A 20,697-nucleotide genomic window follows, 5' to 3' on the forward strand; every position below is an offset into this window, starting at 1 on the left:
GGGAGACCCGGAATGCCACGCCCACAGAGACAGTGTACGGGAGACTCAGAATGTCATGCTTGGAGAGACGGTATACGGGAGACTTGGAGCATCACGCTCAGAGAGACAGTGTACTGGAGAGTATGAAGTGTCACTCTTGAAGAGGGAGACCTCAAGAGTGTCACGCTCGGTGAGATGGTGTACAGGAGACCTTGGAACACCCCGCTCAAATCACAGGTAGGCGAGAGACAACGTAAGGACGGAAGATTTCCTTCCCCAAAGGACATTAGTGAACAATAGTCTGGCAGTTCACCATTAATTATTTCACATCTGATTTAAGATGCACTAAATCAGAGGGGGGAGGTTTGGGGGGGGGGGGGGGTGGGCGGTGGGCGTGGGGGGGCATGTGGGTGTGGCGGTGTGCGTATGATTGGAATTCACAGTGTACCAGGAGTCCAAACAGCCCATCCTGGTAGGCCCAGCTCAATCAGAGCCTTGCAGACCAGCTATTTCTTCATAACTCCACAAATTGCACCTCTTTAAATATAATCAGGTTGGGTGGAAGCGATTTAAAAAGGGGAATAAATCACCCCAAGTTGCCCCAGATGAACGGTTTTGGAGCAACTCATTTCAAAAGCCTCAAGCTTCGGATTGACGTCGGGACGCCATGTTTTTGTTAAATCCGATGTGGGCTGTGTTTGGCGGTGGCGGGGGGTCTGTTACAGGGGGATTGGAGTTTGGGGGCTGTTAGGAGCGGGGTGATGTAGTTTATGGCAAAGCAGCCTGATCCTGGGTTGGGGCAGTGCCTTTTCCAGTCTGCTGGCAGCTTCAACCTTTACAGCCCCAGGATCGTTCCGATTAATGTGCCATTCGCACCCAACACTTCACTCCCCTCCCCCCCCAAATCACCTCTGTTAACTCGAGAGAAATCACTCGCGCAGCTGCTCTTACATTCGCTGCCACTTTTCTCTTATCCATCTTCGTCTCTCCCTGCTCCTTCCTCCTCTCCTTCTCCAGCACCGCCTCTCCGTCACGCTCTCGCTCCTTCTCTTTTGCTTTCTTCTGACGGTATTTGATAGCAAGCGTTGGGTCGTTAACTGGGAACGAAACAAGAGGGTGGCAGTTTGAGTCGCAGCCTTCAGCTGCTTGTCCTCTTTTTAGGTCAAACCAAACCAAGTAAACAAACTCAGATTAAATCAGGACAAAGTAAAAGGGGCAGCTCCCCAAAAAGGAGGGGGAACAGCCCGAACAGAAATCAAAGTACAAAGGAAACTTAAAAACATCAAATTAAAATGTGATTATTAGGGTCAATAGTGCACCCCAACCCCTGCGGTGCCCAGCGGGCGCGGAAAGCGTCAACCGCGCCCGTGGACACCGCATGCTCCCTCTCCAGGGACACCCGGCCGCGAACGTAGCCGCGGTAGAGGGGAAGACAGTCAGGATGGACGGCCCCCTCGATCGCCCGCAGCCTGGACCGGTAAATGGCGCGTTTCGCCAGGCCCAGGAGCAGGTTCACGAGGAGGTCGCCATCCCTCCCCTCCCCTCTCCGCACCGGGTGTCCGTAGATCAGGAACGTGGGACTGAAGTGCAGACAAAACATCAAGGCGGCACGGTAGCACAGTGGTTAGCACTGCTGCTCCACAGCTCCAGGGTCCCGGGTTCGATTCCCGGCTCGGGTCACTGTCTGTGTGGAGTTTGCACATTCTCCTCGTGTCTGCGTGGGTTTCCTCCGGGTACTCCGGTTTCCTCCCACAGTCCAAAGATGTGCGGGTTAGGTTGATTGGCCAGGTTAAAAATTGCCCCTTAGAGTCCTGGGATGCGTAGGTTAGAGGGATTAGCGGGTAAAAATGTGGGGTGGGATTGTGGTCGGTGCAGACTCGATGGGCCGAATGGCCTCCTTCTGCACTGTAGGGTTTCTATGATTTCTATGAACAAAAGGTTCTTTAGGAATTAGATATCAGCGCATTCAGGGTTATTCATAACGTGCTGCCCAATCACAGAATCATATTGAACAGCAGACATTTTGTGTTGGTTTTTTTGCGAGCATAGGCTGGTTACACCAATTGTGAACCGTGGAAGCTGCGTGCTTGCGTGTGTGCGAGGGGTCGAGCGAGAGAGTTTGACGATTGTTCATTTAGTGCTGGCCAGTTGTGGAATGATGTTGAACAGAAGATATTTTGTGTTGGCTTTTTTGTGAACGTGGACCAGTCGAGCGTGAACTGAAGCAGCGCGCCCATTTGATTGGCTCAGTTGATCTCACCTCGGCACTGCTGGCAGTACCACTGCCGGATTCCCTTGGCCATCTTCTCAGTGATCTGGATGCAATCGCCATGAAACCACTCGTTGCACTTCTCGCAGCCACTGATAGGGTAGGGGGAGGGGAAGAGGAGAAAAGACAAGATCATTACAGCACACAATGCCTTTATTCATCAACATCCCCCTCCCCCTGCGGGCATTTTATGAGAGAATCCATGTGACAAGATAAGTATTCGACTGCGGGGAGTGGCGTCAGGAGAAAGACACGCGCGCGCACTCACATGTGCACACGCAGGTATGTTGGGCACCAGTGCACCAGCTATCATGCCTCTTCTGACATCAGATCCACAACCCCCAACCTCATTGGATACCAGCACGTGAGAGACTGCTTGGCACTCGTAGCAATGCCTTACCACAATGATGCTGATGGAAGTCAAAGAGAAGTGCCACGAGAGGCTTCTCCTGAAAACTATTCACGGCACCAGTGGCAGTTTATTTGGGGCTGGCTTGGAGACAGGCAAAGAGACAGAAGTGAACTAAATAGCCGTTTTTCGAATTATTGGGACATGGGAAAGGGATTTGTCGCTGGTATCGGTAAATATTGAATTGTGCAGCCCAGAACTTGGCCATTGAGCCCTTCTGCTCATGGGGTTTCTGGCTTCCTCCTACCCCCTACTTCCTCCCTCCCCACCTCCATATCCTTCCTTCCTGGTGTGTTTAATCAGTCCGCCCTGCCCCCCTCCTTAAAATGTGTCAACGGTAAGCTCCCTCCTCGATCACTGCGGTAGTGAGCCTAGGTGAGGGCGATAAGCAGAGCGGAGTGTGACGGCTTTCCTGGGAGATTGGTCTGCCGACGTTCAAACGGCAATGGGGCCAGCAGAAAGCATCCACTGGATGGTGGCAATCCAGGGGAACGGGGTGTGTGGGGGACACACGTTCATAGTGGGGGGAAGGCTTTGGTGGGGGGGGGGTGGGGTGGTGAAAGGAAATTGTTGCAGACTCCCTCCCGTTCCATCGCCAGGGATCACTCACATCATGAAGCAGTTTATGTCTGGTCGCCGGCAGATGCAGTAGATGGGGGAATTAGCCATGTCAGGGTCGGTCAGCTCCAGATCTTCCAGCCTCGCTGCCTCCAGACTCACTGAGTCGCCCGCCACGATGCCCTGCGAAGAGAGGGAGTCGGCTGAAACCACATGTCAAAGATCAAATCTCCATGCGCGCTGTCGCATCAAAACGGTGAGGCAATGACCATCTCCAACAAGAGAGGATCCGACCATCTCCCCTTGACATTCAATGGCATCCCCATCGCTGAATCCCCCCCACTATCAACATCCTGGGGGTTACCAGTGACCAGAAACTGAACTGGACTCAGGAATAGTTTTGATTTGATTATTGTCACATGTAATGTATAGTGCGGCAGGGTAGCACAGTTGTTAGCACTGCTGCTTCACAGCGCCAGGGACCCGGGTTTGATTCCCGGCTCGGATCACTGTCTGTGTGGTGTTTGCACGTTCTCCCTGTGTCTGCGTGGGTTTCCTCCGGGTGCTCCAGTTTCCTCCCACATTCTGAAGGACGTGCTGGTTAGGAGCATTGACCCAAACAGGCGCCGGACTGTGGCGACTTGGGGAATTTCACAATAACTTCATTGCAGTGTTAATGTAAGCCTTACTTGTGACTAATAAACTTACAATTTATTGCTTCTTGCGCGCTATGCAGACAAACATATAGTGTGGCCAGCAGAGCAGGTCAGAGGCTGGGAATCCTGCGGCGAGTAATTCACCTCCTGACTCCCTCCAAAGCCTGTCCACCATGGGGTGGCATGGTAGCACACTGGTTAGCACTGCTGCTTCACAGCTCCAGGGACCTGGGTTCGATTCCTGGCTTGGGTCACTGTCTGTGTGGAGTTTGCACATTCTCCTCGTGTCTGCGTGGGTTTCCTCCGGGTGCTCCGGTTTACTCCCACAGTCCAAAGATGTGCGGGTTAGGTTGATTGGCCAGGTTAAAAATTGCCCCTTAGAGTCCTGAGATGTGTAGGTTAGAGGGATTAGTGGGTACATATGTGGGGGTAGGGCCTGGGTGGGATTGTGGGCGGTGCAGACTCGATGGGCCGAATGGCCTCCTTCTGCACTGTGGAGTTTCTATGATTTCTGTGACCATTTACAAGGCACAAGTCAGGAGTGTGATGGAATACTCCCCCATTTAGCTTGAGGAGTGTTGCTCCAAAAACACTTGAGGAGCTCGACACCCTCCAGGACAAAGCAGCCCCACTTGGTCAGCACCCCATCCACAAATGTTCACTCCCTCCCCCACTGACACAAGGGGAAACAATCTCTCAGCATCTACCCCATGCCAGCCTGGGAATCCTATATGTCTCAATAAATGGTACATGGTGAACTGTGTAACACAGGGGACCAGAACGCCCTTGGCGTGTCTACAGATCCCTGAAGGCAGCAGGGCAGGTCGACAGGGAGGTGAAGAAAGTACGAGAGATACTTGCCTTCATTAGGCAGAGAATTTAAGAGCAGGGAGGTTATGATGAATAAACCGCTGATTAGGCCACAGCTAGAATACTGTGTGCAGTTCTGGTTGCCACATTATAGGAAGGGTGTGATTGCACTGAAGAGTGACTGGTTAGGTTGGGGTCGCTTTCCTTTCAGGAGCCATGGTGGCGCAGTGGTTAGCACTGCTGCCTCACAGCGCAAGGAATCCGGGTTCAATTCTGGCCTTGGGTGTCTGTGTGGAGTTTGCACTTTTTCCACGTGTCTGCATGGCTTTCCTCTGGGTGCTCTGATTTCCTCCCATAGTCCAAAGATGTGCAAGTGAGATGGATTGGACATGCTAAATTATCCCTTAGTGTCCAAAGATGCACAGGTTAAGTGGACTGGCCATGCTAAATTGCCTTTTAGTGTCCAAAGATGTGCAGGTTATACAGTCATAGAGGTTTACAGCATGGAAGCCGGCCCTTCGGCCCAACTTGTCCATGCCGCTCTTTTTTTAACCCCTAAGCTAGTCCCAATTGCCTGCATTTGGCCCATATCCCTCTGTACCCATCTTACCCATGTAACTATCTAAATGCTTTTTAAAAGACAAAATTGTACCCACCTCTACTACCACCGCTGGCATCTTATTCCATACACTCATCGGCCTGTGTGTGAAAAAATTGCCCCTTTGGGCCCTTTTGTATCTCCCCCCTCTCACTTTAAACCTATGCCCTCTAGTTTTAGACTCCGCTCCCTTTGGGAAAAGATAGTGATTATCTAGCTGATCTATACCCCTCATTATTTTATAGACCTCTGTAAGATCACCCCCAAGCTTCCTATGTTCCAGAGAAAAAAGTCCCAGTCTATCCAGTCTTTCCTTATAACTCAAACCATCAAGTCCTGGTAGCATCCTAGTAAATATTTTCTGCACTCTTTCTAGTTTACTAATATCCTTTCTATAATAGGGTGGCCAGAACTGTACACAGGTTAGGTGGATTGGCCGTACTAAATTGCCCCTTAGTGTCCAAAGACGTACAGGTTAGGTGGATTGGCCATGGTAAATGCATAGGGGTATAGAGAGAGTGGGTGAATGGGCATGGGTAGAGTGCTCCTTTGGAGGGTCAGTGCAGACTTGATTCGAATGGCTGCCTTTTGCACTGTACGGATCCTACAGAATAACCTTTTCACCCAGAGGGTGGTGGGAATCTGGAATGCACTGCCTGAAAGGATGGAGTACCATTGAATCTCTGCAGTGCGGAAGAAAGCCATTCAGCTCAGCGAGTCTGCACAGGCTCTCTGAAAGAGCATCGGACCCAACTACCCCCCCCCCCCCCCCCCTGCTGCAACCTCCCCCCAACCCTGCAGCAGCAGGAACCCTCTAACATTTGAGAAGCAGTGAGATGAGCACTTGGAAACATCACATTGCACATGGCTACGGACCAGGTGCCGGAAACGGAGTGCGAATTGATAGGTGGTGAACGGCCTGCGAGGACACGATGGATCGAAGGGCCTCTTGCCGCACTGGGGAATGACACGGGATTCTAATAAGGTCGCATCTGGATTCTCAAATCACATATTTCTGACAATCCCCGCTCCCTGTTTTGTTACGCCTTTGCCTCCCGTGTTGCCGACTCCCCATCCCACCCAATATCAATCCCATTCCTCTCCCAGTCATGGGGTGGCACGGTGGCACAGTGGTTAGCACTGCTGCCTCAGAGCGCCAGGGATCCGGATTTGATTCCCGGCTTGGGTCAGTATCTGTGTGGAGTTTGCACATTCTCCCCGTGTCTGTGTGGGTTTCCCCCGGGTGCTCCGGTTTTCTCCCACAGTCTGAAAGACATGCTGGTTAGGTGAATTGGCCATGTTAAATTCTCCCTCAGCGAACCCGAACAGGTGCCAGAGTGTGGCAACTTCATTGCAGTGTTAATATAAGCTTACTTGTTGACACCAATAAATAAATTTAAACTTGTTGTGGACTTCCCCCTCCCCAATATCAATCCCACCCCTCCCCCCAGTCATGTTGCTGTTGATTCCCCTCTCTCTCAATATTCCAAGATTCTTTGGACTCTGGACTGGTTCCTACAGGTTGGTGGGTAATTAACGCAAGCCCACTATTCAAAAAGGGAGGTAGAGAGAAAACAGGGAACAATAGACCAGTGAGCCTAACGTCAGCAATGGGGAAATTGCTCTAGTCTGTATCAAGAACTTCATAACTCTGCATTTGGTATAATCAGACAAAGTCAGCATGGATTTACAAAGGGGAAATCATGCTTGGTGAATCTATTAGAATTCTTTGAGGATGTAACTAGTAGAGTTGACCAAGGAGAACCAGAGAATGTGGTTTTAGATTTTCAGAAGGCTTTGGACAACGTCCCACTTAGCAGATCACTATGTAAAGTTAAAGCGCATGGGATTGAGGGTAGTGTCTTGAGATGGATAGAAAGCTGGTTAGCAGATAGGAAGCATAAATGGGTACCACAGGGATCTGTGCTAGGATCTCAACTGTTCACATTATATATGAATGATTTGGAAGGGGGAATTAAAGGTAATGCATTTTGGAAGGTCTAATACAGATAGGAAATGTACAGTAAATGGCAGAACCCTCAGGAGTATTGATAGGCAAAGGGATCTGGGTGTACAGGTAGACAGGTCACTGAAAGTGGCAATGCAGGTGGAGAAGGTAGTCAAGAAGGCATACGGCATGCTTGCCTTCATCGGCCGGGGTATTGAGTTTAAAAATTGGCAAATCATGTTGATGCTTTATAGAACCTTAGTGAGGCCGCACTTGGAATATCGTGTTCAATTCTGGTCGCCACACTACCAGAAGGATGTGGATGCTTTGGAGAGAGTACAGAAAAGATTTACCAGGATGTTGCCTGGTACGGAGGGCATTAGCTATGAGGAGAGGTTGGAGAAACTTGGTTTGTTCTCACTGGAGCGACGGGGGTTGAGGGGAGACCTGATAGAAGTCTACAAGATTATGAGAGGCATGGACAGAATGGATATCAGAAGCTTTTTCCCAGGGTGGAAGAGTCAATTACTAGGGGAGGCATAGGTTTAAGGTGCGAGGGGCAAGTTTTAAAAGAAATGTACGAGGCAGATTTTTTACACAGAGAGCGGTGGGTGCCTGGAACTCATTGCCGGGGGAGGTAGTGGAAGCGGGTACGGTAGTGACTTTTAAGGGACGTCTTGACAAGTACATGAATGAGATGGGAATAGAGGGATATGGTCCCCGGAAGCGTAGGGGGTTTTAGTTAAGTCGGGCAGCATGGTCGGTGCAGGCTTGGAGGGCCGAAGGTCCTGTTCCTGTGCTGTAATTTTCTTTGTATTATCTCCAGATTTGCAGATGACACAATGTTGGGTGGGAGGGTGAGCTGTGAGGAGGATGCAGAAAGGCTTCAGTGTGATTTGGACAGGCTGAGTGTGTGAGCATATACATGGCAGGTGCAGCATAATGTGGATAAATGTGAGGTTATCCACGTTGGTAGCAACAATAGGAAACCTGATGAATTGAATGGGTGTAAATTGAGAGAGGTGGATACTCAGCGAGACCTTGGGAGTCCTCATGCATCAGCTACTGAAAGAAAGCGTGCAGGTACAGCAGGCAGTGAAGGAGGCAAATGGTATGTTGGCCTTCATAATGAGAGGATTTAGGTATAGGGAAAGGGATGTTTTGCAAAATTGTATAGGGCATTGTTGAGGACACACCTGGATTATTGTGTGCAGTTTTGGTAACCTTATTTGAGGAAGGATGTCCTTGCTACAGAGGGAGTACAGCAAAGGTTTTCCAGGCTGATTCCTAGGATGGCGGTCTGTCATATGAGGACAGATTAAATTGGTTAGGATTATATTCATTGAATCAAAGGGGGAGGGGGTGGATCTCAGAAACTTATAAAATTCTAACATGATTAGACAGGGTAGATTCAGAAAGAATGCTGCCAAGGGTGGGGGAGTCCAGAACCAGGGGTCATAGCTTGAGGATAAGGGGTAAACCTTTTAGAACTGAGGTGAGGAGACATCTCTTCACCCAGAGGGTGGTGAATGTGTGGAATTCACTATTACAGAATGTAGCTGAACCAAAACTGAGAGAGATTTCAAGAAGGAATTAGATATATAACTTGGGGTTAAAGGGATCAAGGGATATGGGGGGGGGGGGGGGGGGGGGGAGGGGAGAAGGGGGATCAGGATATTGAATTTGATGATTAGCTGCGATCATAGTGAATGGCCGAGCAGGCTCAAAGGGCTGAATGGCCTCCTTCTACTTCTAGCTTCTATGTTTGAATATCAATCCCACCCCCCAGTCATGTTGTTGTTGTTGACTGCCCCTCCCCCATATCAATCCCACCCCCCAGTATCAATCCCATCTCCTCCCTTGGTCGTTGTGGTTGTTTTTGAATTGATTTGAGGGACGGAGTTTGATGTTGCTGCTGAATTGTGTCCTCGCCCTCAGCTCCTCCAAGACCCTGAGCCAAAACCACCTCCTCTCTCTGTGACCATCAGCCAATATTGACCTGCCAATATTTCAACCAAACAATTAATAATCTGCTCCTCCCTCTGCGTTGATTCTTTGTGACTGTTTTTCATTGCCATTGACTTGCTTCTCACTTACCGGCCGCTCCATCGCTCTCAATTTCTCTCGGGGCAACAGGCTTCAAACGGTGGCTCCCCGCAACTAGGCCGCCCTTGACGACGGCCGCTTCCGGTTCCTCGTCACTTCCGTTTCCGGCGACTCCATCTGGCCATGTGCCCCCCCCACCGCTCCACAAAACGTCACGTCCGTTCTCCGACTTTGCCAACCGTCCGGAGCGGCAGCGTCTGTTTCCGGGTCAATTCTTCACCTCTCTCACCGCCCATTCGCCCTGAGGGTTATTTCAGCATTCCTCTTCCAATTTTAAATTGGGACCCGCTCCTTTGCTTGATTTCATTCATAAAACGAATTTGAAAGAGCGGATTTTGGAAACTGTGTTCAGGTGACGAGATGTGAGGGGGTGCCCAAATAGGGAAGCATCAACGACTACCTGCATCCAGCGCCCTCGGGGCTGGAGGAACGGGACTGCAGCGCCTCCAGGAGCGGGACTGCAGCGCCCCCGGGGCTGGAGGAGCGGGACTGCAGCGCCTCCAGGAGCTGGAGGAGTGGGACTGCAGCGCTCCCGGAGCTGGAGGAGCGGGACTGCAGCGCCCCCCGGAGCTGGAGGAGCGGGACTGCAGCGCCCCCGGAGCTGGAGGAGTGGGACTGCAGCACCATCGGGGCTGGAGGAGCGGGACTGCCGCGCCCCCCGTAGCTGGAGGAGTAGGACTGCAGCGCCCCCGGGAGCTGGAGGAGTGGGATTGCAGCGCCCCCGGGAGCTGGAGGAGTGGGATTGCAGCGCCCCCGGGAGCTGGAGGAGTGGGATTGCAGCGCCCCCGGGAGCTGGAGGAGTGGGATTGCAGCGCCCCCGGAGCTGGAGGAGTGGGACTGCAGCGCCCCCCGGAGCTGGAGGAGTGGGACTGCCGCGCCCCCGGAGCTGGAGGAGCGGTACTGCAGCGCACCCGGGGTTGACGGAGCGGGACTGCAGCGCCCCCAGGCGCTGGAGGAGCGGTACTGCAGCGCACCCGGGAGATGGTGGAGTGGGACTTCCGCGCCCCCGGAGCTGGAGGAGCGGGACTGCAGCGCCCCCGGGGTTGACGGAGCGGGACTGCAGCGCCCCCAGGCGCTGGAGGAGTGGGACTGCGGCACCATCGGGACTGAGAGAGCTGGAGGAGTGGTACTGCAGCGTCCCCGGAGCTGGAGGAGCGGGACTGCAGCGCGTTTGGGGCTGAGGAGTGGGACTGCAGCGCCCCCGGAGCTGGAGGAGTGGGACTGCAGCGCCCCCGGAGCTGGAGGAGCGGGACTGCAGCGCCACCGGGAGCTGGAGGAGCGAGACTGCAGCGCCCCCGGAGCTGGAGGAGTGGGTCTGCAGCGCCCCCGGAGCTGGAGGAGTGGGACTGCAGCACCTTCAGGCCTCCGATCTGCTCTTCAGCTTTTCATTGAAATTTGTCACCATGACTTCGGGCCTGTCAATTTCTCTGCCTCTTTCACCCACTCACTCCTGTCTCCCTGTGAAATCCAACCCTGACCACCTGATCGAACCTGCTCGCAGGTTGTCTGGTGCACTCACTGCTACCTCACAGAGGCTGAGCACCAACTTGCAGACGTGCAGTGCCCATGTGGGGTGGCACAGTGGTTGGCACTGCTGTCTCACAATCCAACGCTGGCATCGCCACATCATGGTCTCATAGCTCCAGGGACCTGGGTTCGATTCCCAGCTTGGGTCACTGTCTGTGTGGAGTTTGCACATTCTCCTCGTGTCTGCGTGGGTTTCCTCCGGGTGCTCCGGTTTCCCCCCACAGTCCAAAGATGTGCGGGTTAGGTCGATTGGCCATGATAAATTGAGCCTTAGTGTCCAAAGATGGGTAGGTTAGGGGGATTAGTGGGATAAATGTGTGGGTTTACAGGGATAGGACCTGGGTGGGATTGTGGTTGGTGCCGACTCAATGGGCCAAATGGTCTCCTTCTGCACTGTAGAGATTCAATGATTCTGTGGTGATAGAAAGAGCTGACTTTAGAACAGATTCTGATTAAAGAGTCATTGACTTGAAGTATTAACTCTGTCTCTTTCTTGGGGTGGCACAGTGGTTAGCATTGCTGCCTCACAACACCAGAGACCCGGGTTCGATTCCCGGCTTGGGTCACTGTGTGGAGTTTGCACGTTCTCCCCGTGTCTGCGTGGGTTTCCTCCGGGTGCTCCGGTTTCCTCCCACAGTCCAAAGATGTGCGGGTTAGCTTCATTGGCCATGCTAAATTGTACCACTTCACACTCACGTTTACAGGTTATAGGGTGAGGTACTCCTCTTTGAGTGTTTTGGTGTTAGTTCTCGGGGGCGGAGGGGTTCCACCTCTGCTTCATAACACAATCATCTGTAAGAATGGCGAATGGGAAAAGGTTGTGTTACAGAGCTGGAAGGTGCAATGTACCTGCATGACAGTAATGATGGGCACAGATTCAGTAATAATGGGCCGAATGACCCCCATCAGTGTTTTCAAATTTTACATATTTTTAATATTTCTAATGGTCACAAGCGGCAGCAAGGGCGCAGAATGTGTCTGACTGACCCAAGTTGTGGAAGAATCTTCTGCTCAGGAGAAATGCAGCAAATCAGATCTTCACCTGACAACAAAGCGAAACAAAAAAACAGCAAAGGAGACGGAGAGAGATGAAATGTAAGATGGGTAGAACAAAAAGCAAAGTGAAGTACAGCACAGGAACAGGCCCTTCGGCCCTCCAAGCCGTGCTGATCATGATGCCTTAACTAAACTAAAAAAAAACCTTCTGCCCTTAATCGGTCCGTATTATTCTAGATGCCTCTTTAAATGTTGCTAATGTGTCTGCTTCCACCACTTCCCCTGGCAGCACGTTCCAGGCACCCACCACTGTGTGAAAAACTTCCCCCACACATCTCCCTTAAACTTTCCCCCTCTCACCTCGAACCTGTGCCTCTTGTAATTGACACTTCCACCCTTGGAAAAAGCCTCTGACTATCCACCCTGTCTATGCCCCTCATAATTTTGTAGGCCTCTATCAGGTCTCCCCTCCGCCTGCATCTTTCCAGTGAAAACAATCCTTGTTTATTCAACCTTGTCTCATAGCCAACACCCTCGAGACCAGGTAACATCCTGGTGAACCTTCTTTGCATTCTCTCCAAAGCTTCCTTGTCCTTCCGGTAGTGTGGTGGCCAGAACTGCATGCAATACTCAAAATGCAGCCTAACCAAGGTTTTATATCGCTGCAACATGATTTCCCAACTCTTGTATTCACTGCCCCAGCTGATGAAGGCAAGCAGGCCATATGCTTTCTTAATCACCTTAGCCACCTGTGTTACCTCTTTTAGGGAACTGTGCACCTGCACGCCCAGATCCCTCTGTATGTTAATATTCCTAAGGGTTCTGCCATTTACAGTATAATTCACACCTAAATTTGATCCTCCAAAATGTCTTTTTGGTGTAGTTTATTAGTGTCACATTAACACTTCAATGAAGTTACTGTTAAAACCCCATTGATGCCACACCCCAGCATCTGTTCAGGTGCACTGAGCGAGAACTTAGCATGGGCAGTGCTAAATCACCATGTCTTTTGGATTGAGGGTGGAAACCCACGCAGACACAGAAAAAATGTGCAGACTCCACACAGACAGTGATGCAAAGCAGGAATTGACCCGGGTCCCTGGCACTATGAGGCAGCATTGCTGGCCATTGTGCCACCCATAAATTGGATAAAAGGGTAAAGAATTTTCAGCCAAAGTGCACCGAGGGAAGGGGAATTCTATAGGAATCCCTCGGGCTGTATGACTCACACTGAATGTATGCAGTGAAAATTACATGTATGACAACTGTATGGAGACACCTAAAAGTGCAATCTGATCTATGTAACAAACTTAAATACATTTTTAACATTTGCAATGATCATTTTGAAATGTCTATAACATTTCTTTGACGAGGGGCGGCACGGTGACACAGTGGTTAGCACTGCTGCCTCACAGCGCCAGGGACTCGGGTTTGATTCCCGGCTTGGGTCACTGTCTGTGTGGAGTCTGCACATTCTCCCCGTGTCTGCGTGGGTTTCCTCTGGTTGCTCTGGTTTCCTCCCACAGTCCAAAGATGTGTACATTAGGTGGATTGGCCATGATAAATTGCCCCTTAGTGTCAGGGGACCAGCTAGGGTATGGGACTAGGACCTGGGTAGCATTGTGGCCAGTGCAGACTTGATGGGCCGAATGGCCTCCTTCTGCACTGTCGGGATTCTATGACTCTTTTGAAGCATCTCAAGGTGCAACATGATGTATGTAGAGAAAGTGAATATTATTGCACTTTGGGTGCGGGCCACTTTGGAATGTTTGCAATGTTCTTTCAGATATTTTGCGGATACAGTCAATTTTGAACAGTCGACCCCAGGCTCCAGAAATGCAGCACATCAAATGAGAGATGGCTAACAGTACAAAAGGGATTAATAACTTTGCCTCAGTAACGAAGATGTTTTTATTACAAAATAACGTCACCTATTGATTAAATATGATTGAAACACTTTTCCTCCATCCCAGTTGTGTGTAATTGACACAGTGTGATAGCTTAGTTATTGGGCTAACCTGGAATCGAACCTGGGTTTCGCCGTCAGAGAACAGGACCTGAACACATAATAGAAGCCGCTATTTAGAATAATTTCAAAGCAGCTTCAAAATAAAAAAGCACAATTAAAAAGCTGTTCTTTTATCTTTGTTCGGTACAACGTGAGTGTTTTGGAAATGTTAAAAACGTCAGGCAGCGCCCACGGTGAGACAGGTTCGAACTTGTGATTAAGTTGATGCTGCGAAGTAACCATTGAGCTAAAGCTGACGCCGGTTACATGTAGCGATGCAGTCTATATGAAGGATGAACAGGAATTTACGTGGTGTGCTTCCGGTCTTCCCACTGACAAACACCTCCCACAATCAGATAAATGCTGAAAACACCGCAGAGGCCATTCAATCGCTTTTCCTTCGCGGCTCTCTGCACAAACAGATAATTTAGTCCCACTCCACCGCCCTTTCACTAGTCCCCGTATCTGTTGTCAGTCACCTATCACATTCCAGTTTGGAAGGCACTTTTGTATCTGCCTCCACCAGCCTCGCAGGCAGTGCAGACCAGATCAGAAACACTCACAGTGTGAAAGGTCTTGAATGAGTTTTCTGCAGGAAAGATTGGATAGACTGGATCTGTTATATTGGAAATAGAAGAGGATGATGTGAGCTTTAGTGCACATTTCAAAAATTATGTGATCTCTGGATAATGTGGATAGAAATGAACTTTGTCAGTCAACTGAGAAATAATTGGTTGAAAGGTTTAACATTAAAAAGCAAAATTAAAATGCACCAATCTTCACTAGAGGTTAATGTTGTGGTAAACCACTTATTACCTGTATATGTGACATGCCTGGACACATCCCTGCCGGCCCTACCTGAGACTCCTCCCCCCCGGTCCAGGTATAAAGGCGACTGCTCCCCACCCCCTGCCTCAGTCTGGACCAGTTCATCGGCATGGGTGTGCCCCAAGTCTTTTGCTAATAAAAGCCTATTTGTTCTTGCATACAAACTAGTCTTTGCTCGATTGATGGTGCATCAAATGTGGAAATTGCAACACAAATGAATAGCAGTTTATGGAGACTACTCGTGACTGCTCCACCATTGAATTAGATCATAGATGAGATCCTGTCTCAATTTCATTTTCCTGCCTGCTCCCCAGATCATTTCATTCCCTCACAGATCATTGTCCAGAAGAACGATGGAAGCAGAAACACCCAACGTCATTTCAAATCGAGTTGGGCATGTAGATGGGATGCTGTAATCTGCAGCGTTGCAGCGCTGGAAGGTAGGATGTATCTGCATAACAGTAATAATGGACACAGACACGTAATGATGGACCAAATAACCTCCTCGAGTGCTTTCAAATTATACATATTCTTAATGTTTCTAATGGTCAGAAGCGGCAGCAAAGGCGCAGAATGTGTCTGACTGACCCAAGATGTGGAAAAACCTTATGCTCAGGAAGAAATGCAGCAAATCAAATCTTCACCTGAGACAAAATGAAACAAACAGAACAGAGTAAGAAGTCTCACAACACCAGGTTAAAGTCCAACAGGTTTATTTGTTTTCATGTAACAGACAGGAGTTGATTGAAGAGATGTTACCAGCTTAATACCCGTGGATATCAAAACCTACCCAATGCCCAAACATGGTAGAGCCTCCCCCAGATGGGTTAATTATGATTGGGAAAGCTAAAGTTTACTACATGATGTGACAATGGCATGTCTAGGGGTAACTTACAATGTTATGGATTGTTAGTATAATTACATTTTAACATGCCGAGATCATCCTAATGCAATTAAATGGGCAGAAGTGTAACTGCAGGGAATCATTGATGATTATACTTACAGAATTGACCCTAAACCACGGATACGGGATAAAGGAGCAACACTGGAAGGTATAGGGGGGTCGTATGGAGGTCAAACTCGGTGGTTAATTCAATACAATTGTCTGAACTGAATAGCTATTCATCCTGGGTTTCCACGGACGTTGGAAAGAGACTACATTACCGAGCCTATGGAACTGAGTGTGCGCTCACCTGAATAGACCTACAGGGCCAGAGACTCCTAGAAACATTTAATCATGTAATTGAAGGGATAATTAAGACCATTGAGGCCCAAGTCAAAGGGCGGGAGTGTAATAATCTCGTCAGAGATCTGATAGGCGAGGTTAGGTCTGTCATCGAAGATTCGAGATTTGGAACCACTCCTCGACATTTATTTGTCTGCCTGTACAAAAATAACCTCTCATAACTTTCACAGGGCAGGCATGAATTAGTAGTCACTCGACTAAGAGGAGGTCCAGTGAAGGGGGCTTTAACATTCATTACGGCATGTCAGGGGAAAAATCCAAATAGTTTAGTGAAGATTTTTAAACCATTAGACATTAAGACACTGTCAGAACTACCAGCATTGAGTTAAATGACTTTAAAACAGACTTATAAGCAAAAAAGAAAGCAGTTCACACACAATGAAATGCAGTAAGATATTTAAACAAGTGATTATGATTTAAAAACATATATGCTGATATTTTGAATGTATTAATGTATTTTTAAGAATCATTGCTCACTTTAGCCGATGGCAGATTACTGCAAAACATCGTGGTAAATGGCATGAGGACAAAGCCATATTCTAAGGGAATATTGGAACCTTGGAAATATGCAAGTTTTATCGGCAGTGTTTCTAATGGTAAGAACACTCAGAACACTTAATCAAATTTCATGAATAGGCTTTATTCACTGTCCAGATAAGATGGATGCATGCCCAGATGTAGAGTCATGTGTTAATCTGGTTTGGCAGTGATCTGGAGAGGAACTTATGGGAAGATACAATTTGTACTTCATGGCTGGTGTCTGGTTACTAAGGGATACAGGATGTTGAGTTCACCAAAACAGGAGGAAATGTCCGGATTCTAAGGACTAATGCATTGCCATTACGCCAGAGGGGAAGATGTGATCGGATAAAGTATATGACAGGTATTATTGTTGATTTATGTCTATTGAAGATGATCGATTTAAAACTAATGAGAAGCGGGAGTAATTGATAAGAAAATCTATAATTGATCTGTGTTGAAATGTACACATCGGAATTCATTGGAGAGGTCCAGCTGCTCCATGTCAGGAGCTGCCCGGACACTTTGATGGTTTTTCCTCGCGGCCGCTGGTCAAAATAAAGGTTATGTCTTTAAACTGAGACACTGGCTTTGTGAGTCTTGTATTGTCTGAAATTTCTGACAGTATCCAGCCACATTGAAAACCCTACCAATAGCTTTCTGGCAGTGAGGATGGGACAGAGTCACCGGGGTCCAATGGCGAGATGTGCCTCCTAAGAAAAGGTGAGTATCTTGATCACAGAATTACAGAATTCCACAGTGCAGTAGAGGCCTTTCAGCCGATCGAGTCTGCACCGATGCATGAAATGTCCTGACCTGCCCACCTAATCCCGCTTGCCAACACTTGGCCAATGGCCTTGAAGTTATGGCGTGCCAAGGACTCATCCAGATACCTTTTAAATGAAGTGTGGCATCCCGCCTCTACCATCCTCCCAGGCAGCGCATTCCAGACCGTCACCACCCTCCGAGTAAAAAGGTTTTTCCTCAAATCCCCCCCTAAACCTCCCACCCGGGTTAGTTAGAAGGAGTAATGTGTCAGGTTGTCGGATCTGTAAATTGATCTATCCGGACGAGTGTTAAGGGTTGCGAAGGCCGTGTCACTGAGTAAAGAAACCGCGACCAATCTGTAAACTGAGCCACAGAGCCATGTGGTGTGACAAGACGTAAAAGTGTTGGGTGCGCTTAATCCGAAAGGCTACCTTTTGCTTAGCTGAGCCATAGTGCCACGCATCAGTTAAGGCAAGAGGCTAGAACCAGTTGGAGGGGCCAACGGTCAGCCAGGGCATGGGAGTGCATGTGGGGCGGGAGAGTTGTGGTGTTTTTACAAGTTATTAGGGTGGAAAGCTCAGTAAGGGGTCCCCAGTAAGGAGAAGCTAGGAGTGATGCACTATCAATCAGGCCAAGACTAGTTGTGAGCAAGACAAATAGGCTTTTATTAGCAAGAACTTGGAGCCATCCCTGTCGGTGATCTGGTCTGAACTGAGAGCAAGGGGGAGGAGCCACCGCCTTTATACCCGGACCAGGGGGAGGAGACTTGGGCGGAACCGACAGGGATGTGCCACATATACAGGTATTGAGAAATACTAACTACAGTGGTTAACCACTACAGATAACAGATAACAGTGGTTTACCACATTCACCCCCTGGTTAAAAAAAAGAGTCTGTCGGGGGGTGAGGCAGAGTGAACAATATTTACAGATTGAGTCTATCCGGAGGCCTGCTCTTCCGCTGCGATCTCCGTAGTACCGGTTCCGACGTGGTTTCAGGTCAGGGTGTCATTTCGGGCACCGGAATGTAGCTGTCATCCGTGTTTTCATCCGCCCATCGGGTGCGTGGTGACGACTCCTGGGGCTCAGGCGAGCTGTACACGGGGGCGAGAGGAGTGGGTAGTGATTCTGACATGGTAGGGACAAAGTCGGGGGTTGGGGGTGAGGGGTTGGGGACTATAGGGGTCCCTGAGTCACCTGCGGGCGCGGATAGATACTGTGTCCTCCCGCCCGTCGGGGTACTGCACGTAGGCGTACTGGGGGTTGGCGTGGAGGAGATGTACCCTCTCGACCAGGGGGTCAGACTTACGGGTCCTGGCATGCTTCCGAAGCAGGACAGGGCCCGGGTATGCCAGCCACGATAGCAGTGAAGTTCCTGAGGAAGACTTCCTGGGGAACACGAACATCCGTTCGTGGGGGGTGGCATTGGTTGCCGTGCACAGGAGGGACCTAATGGAGTGTAGTGCCTCCGGTAGGACCTCTTGCCAGCGGGTGACTGGAAGGCCCTTAGACCGTAGTGTTAGTAAAACGGTCTTCCAGGCAGTGGCGTTCTCTCTTTCCACCTGTCCGTTACCCCGGGGGTTGTAGCTAGTAGTCCTACTTGAGGCTATGCCTTTGGAGAGCAGGCACTGTCGCAGTTCCTCACCCATGAAGGAGGATCCCCGGTCGCTATGGATATAGCTGGGGAAACCAAACCGAGTGAAGAGGCTGCGCAGGGCCCTAATAACTGTGGCCGAGGACATATCTGGGCAGGGAATTGTAAAGGGGAAACGTGAGTACTCGTCATTGAGGACGTATATGTTGCGATCAGATGAGGGGAGGGGGCCTTTGAAGTCGATGCTGAGGCGTTCAAAGGGGCGGGTGGCTTTTATGAGGTGTGCCCTGTCTGGTCGGGAGAAATGCAGCTTGCATTCCGCGCAGACCTGGCAATTCCGAGTTACGGATCTGACATCCTCGACTGAGTAGGGCAGGTTTCGGGCTCTAATAAAGTGGAAAAACCTGGTGACCCCCGGGTGGCAGAGGTCGTTGTGGAGAGCCCGTAACCGGTCCACCTGCGCACTGGCGCATGTTCCACGGGACAGGGCGTCAGGTGGCTCATTGAGCTTCCCGGGCCGATACAAGATATCGTAATTGTAGGTGGAGAGTTCGATCCTCCACCGTAATTTCTTGTCACTCTTGATCTTGCCCCGCTGTGTGTTGTTGAACATGAAGGCAACGGATCGTTGGTCTGTGAGTAAGGTGAACTGTTTACCAGCTAAATAGTGGCGCCAGTGCCGTACAGCTTCCACTATGGCTTGGGCCTCTTTCTCAACAGAGGAGTGTCAAGTTTCGGGGCCCTGGAGGGTTCGTGAAAAGAAGGCCACGGGTCTGCCCGCCTGGTTAAGGGTGGCGGCTGGGGCGAAATCAGATGCATCGCTCTCCACCTGGAACGGGATGGATTTGTCTATAGCGTGCATCGTGGCCTTCGCGATGTCTGCTTTGATACGGTCGAAGGCCAGACGGGCCTCTGCTGTCAAGGGAAAAAGGGTGGATTTTATGAGCGGACGGGCTTTATCCGCATAGTTGGGGACCCACTGTGCGTAATACGAGAAGAAGCCCAGGCATCTTCTCAGTGCTTTGAGGCTAGTGGGGAGGGGAAGTTCCAGGAGGGGACGCATACGGTCGGGATCGGGGCCGATGACCCCATTCTCCACTACGTACCCGAGGATGGCGAGGCGGAGTGTACTGAACACGCACTTCTCCTTATTGTAGGTCAGGTTAAGGAGACTAGCCATGTGCAGGAATCTTTGGAGGTTGGCATCGTGGTCCTGCTGATCATGGCCGCAGATGGTGACGTTATCCAGGTACGGGAAGGTGGCCCGCAGCCCGTTCTGGTCTACCATTCGGTCCATTTTGCGCTGGAAGACCGAGACCCCGTTGGTGACGCCAAAGGGGACCCTGAGGAAGTGGTAAAGGTGACCATCCGCCTTGAACGCCATATATTGGCGGTCCTCCGGGTGGATAGGGAGCTGGTGGTATGCCGACTTCAAGTCGATGGTGGAGAACACCCGATATTGTGCAATCTGATTGACCATGTCAGATATGCGGGGAAGGGGGTACGTGTCCAGCTGCGTATATCGCTTAATGGTCTGACTGTAGTCAATGACCATTCTGTGTTTCTCCCTGGACTTAACAACTACCACTTGTGCTTGGCAGGGGCTGTTACAAGCTTTGATGATCCCTTCCCTGAGGAGCCGCTGGACTTCGGACCTGATAAAGGCCCTGTCTCCAGCACTATACCGCCTGCTCTTGGTGGCGATGGGCTTGCAGTCGGGAGTGAGATTAGCAAACAGGGAGGGAGGGGCGATCTTAAGAGTCGAGAGACTGCAGGTGGTGCGCGGTGGGCAATTTAGACGCTGCTGATTGCAGACGGAGAGCGGGGGAAAAGGGCCATTATACTGTATAGTGACACTCTTCAGATGGGTCATGAAGTC

The 20,697-nt window shown here is 50.2% G+C and overlaps 1 protein-coding gene across 1 annotated transcript in view; it reads right to left on the reverse strand.

The window, feature by feature from the left end:
* Positions 1-9,892, reverse strand: part of LOC144506237 (uncharacterized) — a 36,541-nt gene extending 26,649 nt beyond the window's left edge. The window contains exons 1-4 of the mRNA XM_078232095.1: positions 9,325-9,892; positions 3,268-3,398; positions 2,240-2,340; positions 931-1,076 (exon numbers count right to left, since the gene is read on the reverse strand). Coding sequence (XP_078088221.1) covers positions 931-1,076; positions 2,240-2,340; positions 3,268-3,398; positions 9,325-9,336 — 390 coding nt within the window. The 5' untranslated portion in view covers positions 9,337-9,892. The remainder of the gene's footprint in view (positions 1-930; positions 1,077-2,239; positions 2,341-3,267; positions 3,399-9,324) is intronic.
* Between the last annotated feature and the right edge of the window lie 10,805 nt (positions 9,893-20,697).

Source organism: Mustelus asterias, chromosome 17 (assembly GCF_964213995.1).
Source record: "Mustelus asterias chromosome 17, sMusAst1.hap1.1, whole genome shotgun sequence".
Taxonomy (NCBI): domain Eukaryota; kingdom Metazoa; phylum Chordata; class Chondrichthyes; order Carcharhiniformes; family Triakidae; genus Mustelus; species Mustelus asterias.